The sequence below is a fragment of the Propithecus coquereli genome, unplaced genomic scaffold (assembly GCF_000956105.1).
Source record: "Propithecus coquereli isolate 6110/MARCELLA unplaced genomic scaffold, Pcoq_1.0 Scaffold181, whole genome shotgun sequence".
Classification (NCBI taxonomy): domain Eukaryota; kingdom Metazoa; phylum Chordata; class Mammalia; order Primates; family Indriidae; genus Propithecus; species Propithecus coquereli.
Genome location: NW_012142857.1, coordinates 5,489,951 through 5,492,395, shown reverse-complemented (window position 1 = coordinate 5,492,395; position 2,445 = coordinate 5,489,951). Strand labels below are relative to the sequence as shown.

At 35.6% G+C, this 2,445-nt stretch overlaps 1 protein-coding gene across 1 annotated transcript in view; it reads left to right on the top strand.

Annotated features, from left to right (window-relative positions):
• Window positions 1-2,445, top strand: part of ACAA2 (acetyl-CoA acyltransferase 2) — a 54,483-nt gene that overhangs the window by 17,749 nt on the left and 34,289 nt on the right. Inside the window, exons 5-6 of the mRNA XM_012642637.1 lie at window positions 594-786; window positions 1,350-1,487. Coding sequence (XP_012498091.1) covers window positions 594-786; window positions 1,350-1,487 — 331 coding nt within the window. The remainder of the gene's footprint in view (window positions 1-593; window positions 787-1,349; window positions 1,488-2,445) is intronic.

Here is a 2,445-nt window from a genome sequence, read left to right as displayed (position 1 = left end):
CTGTCAAATAGAGATAATAATATTTGCCTTCCCTGCTTATCTAATAAAACCAAATAAGGGCAGATAAAAGTATTTTGCCAACTCTAAAGTGATGTCAATATTAAGATGGTGTTATTACTGACTTACCTTACTGAAGCTATAGTTTACTACAGTCCATTCTAGTCAATGGAGGTCAAAGTAGGTTGTACTTATAATTGTATCAGTCATAGATTTCAGTCATAGATTACTTGGTAGCATAGACAACTTGGTTACTTTTTAATTACTTCCTATCTCGCCAAAATAAAAAAGGCATTAAATCCATTTAGTACAATTAAATCTCTAGCCAATAGACAAACACTGCTAATAGTCTAGCAGTATCTCATAAAAAAATTGCAATTAAAGACAATTAAAATTATTTTTAAAAGGTGCAAAATGTGTTTGCATAGCTGCATGACAGTTCATTAAATCTTCCAGTACAAAAGGTAAGCTGTGTGAGTAATAAAGGCTCACATTAAAGTAGCCTGTAAGGAAAGAGTAGACCAAAAATTAAATTGAAGAATATGTTTGATTTATTTTCTTTGCATGTTTCTCTCTTGTTTTTATTCTTATGGTAGTCTTTCTGTCCTTTCAGCTAATGATGCTGGCTACTTTAATAATGAAATGGTGCCCATTGAAGTGAAGACAAGGAAAGGGAAACAGACAATGCAAGTAGATGAGCATGCTCGGCCCGAAACAACACTGGAACAATTACAAAAACTTCCTCCAGTATTCAAGAAAGATGGAACCGTCACTGCAGGGAATGCATCGGTTGGTCTCCCTACACAGATTAGCTTGAGGTCTGCCTGATGTGTTCAATGCAAAATAATCATGAAGTATCTCGTAGATATTTTTCATGCTAGTCTTTAGTTATTTAGCTTAAACTATTAATAGTAGTGTTCATATTCAATTAATTTGAGTTTTCATAGTCCAACACAAAATATTTTAACTAGGGGCCCTTATATAATACTATTCTGATTTCTTAGTTTTTTCAGAATGTTGGAAGGAAATCTACCTGGTTTATTGTTTTGGTTGTTATACTTTTTCTCTTTCTCTTGTATACAAGTCATTAGATTTCTTCTTACTCACATCTAGATATAAGTTTTTGTTTGACATTCTTTTCTGTTTTCCATTAGTGAAATTGTATTCTGTGCCTAAAACAATCCTCTGAATCCACCAGAGTAGCACTAGTACTAGTTGTTTCCCAAATTATGCCATGGCTTCCTATGCCATATTCCTAATACCATTCCATTAGTAATACTACTCCATTATTCCGAACCCTGATTAACTGGATTCTTTTACCCTTTAGTTAATCTACTGTTTTCGTTTTCAAGGGGATATGTGATGGTGCTGCAGCTGTTATCATAGCTAGTGAAGATGCTGTTAAAAAACATAACTTCACACCACTGGCAAGAATTGTGGGCTACCATGTGTCTGGATGTGATCCCTCTATCATGGGTATTGGTAAGTGTGTAGTGAAACCAATGGGTTCTATTATATTTCTGGAGATAAGTCTACTTTGGCATTCAGAGTCCTGAAAACGTAGCCAAATCAAGGTCACTTGTGGAGAAAATGTAAGATTGGTAATCAGTCATTTATACAAATAATCTGTGTGAAGAACTGTCCTTGATTAGGAAAACCAAGACGGTGTAGACTCCTTGTGAGCAGTAATCACATCTAATTGTCCATTTGAGATATTTAAAAATTAACACACAGAAAATAACAGAGAAGAATTACATTATCCTTACAAGATAAAAGAAATTATGAGATGGGAGAATTCACGGGGTGAAATAGAGTAGGCTGTATGGAGAAAGCGTAAACCCAGCTCCCTGCTGGGTGTTTTACACACAGTCACTAACATACCTCATTCCGTCTTCCTACAACTCCAGTAATTGAGACTTCTTTGTGAACGAGAAAATTGAGGCTTAGGAAAGCTGTCGTGAAAGGTTCCAAACCAGTTAGTGATGGAGCCAGGATGTGAATCCAGGTCTCTAATTCAAGTGATGTTTTCACTGTGAGTTAAATGTATTGTCTCAGGAAGTCAAAGTCATATTCCTTTGGCTCAGCTGAGGCTTATTAGCAAAATAAAGAATTATAAGCAATTATCTAGATTGGCAAAGTACTAGGTAAAGAAAATTTGGACCTCCCTACAAACATGTGTAGTCTTGGCTTGAAAAATATGAATTAGAACCAAGAGCTTTTCACTGGATGCACTCCTAGGAACCACAAATGATGCTGAATTTGAATAGTTCCTATCATTAATCTTTGGGGAAACAGGGAACCAATTAGGTGTCTTACTTACAGAAATAAAATTGGTGCTCAGAGGCTTTGATCTATCCCACCTATAACCTCACACCCTAGGAAAAAGCCTGCCCTAGGGTATTGGTGTCAGATTATTTATAGGACCAAAGATTTTTCTATCAGCTTAGG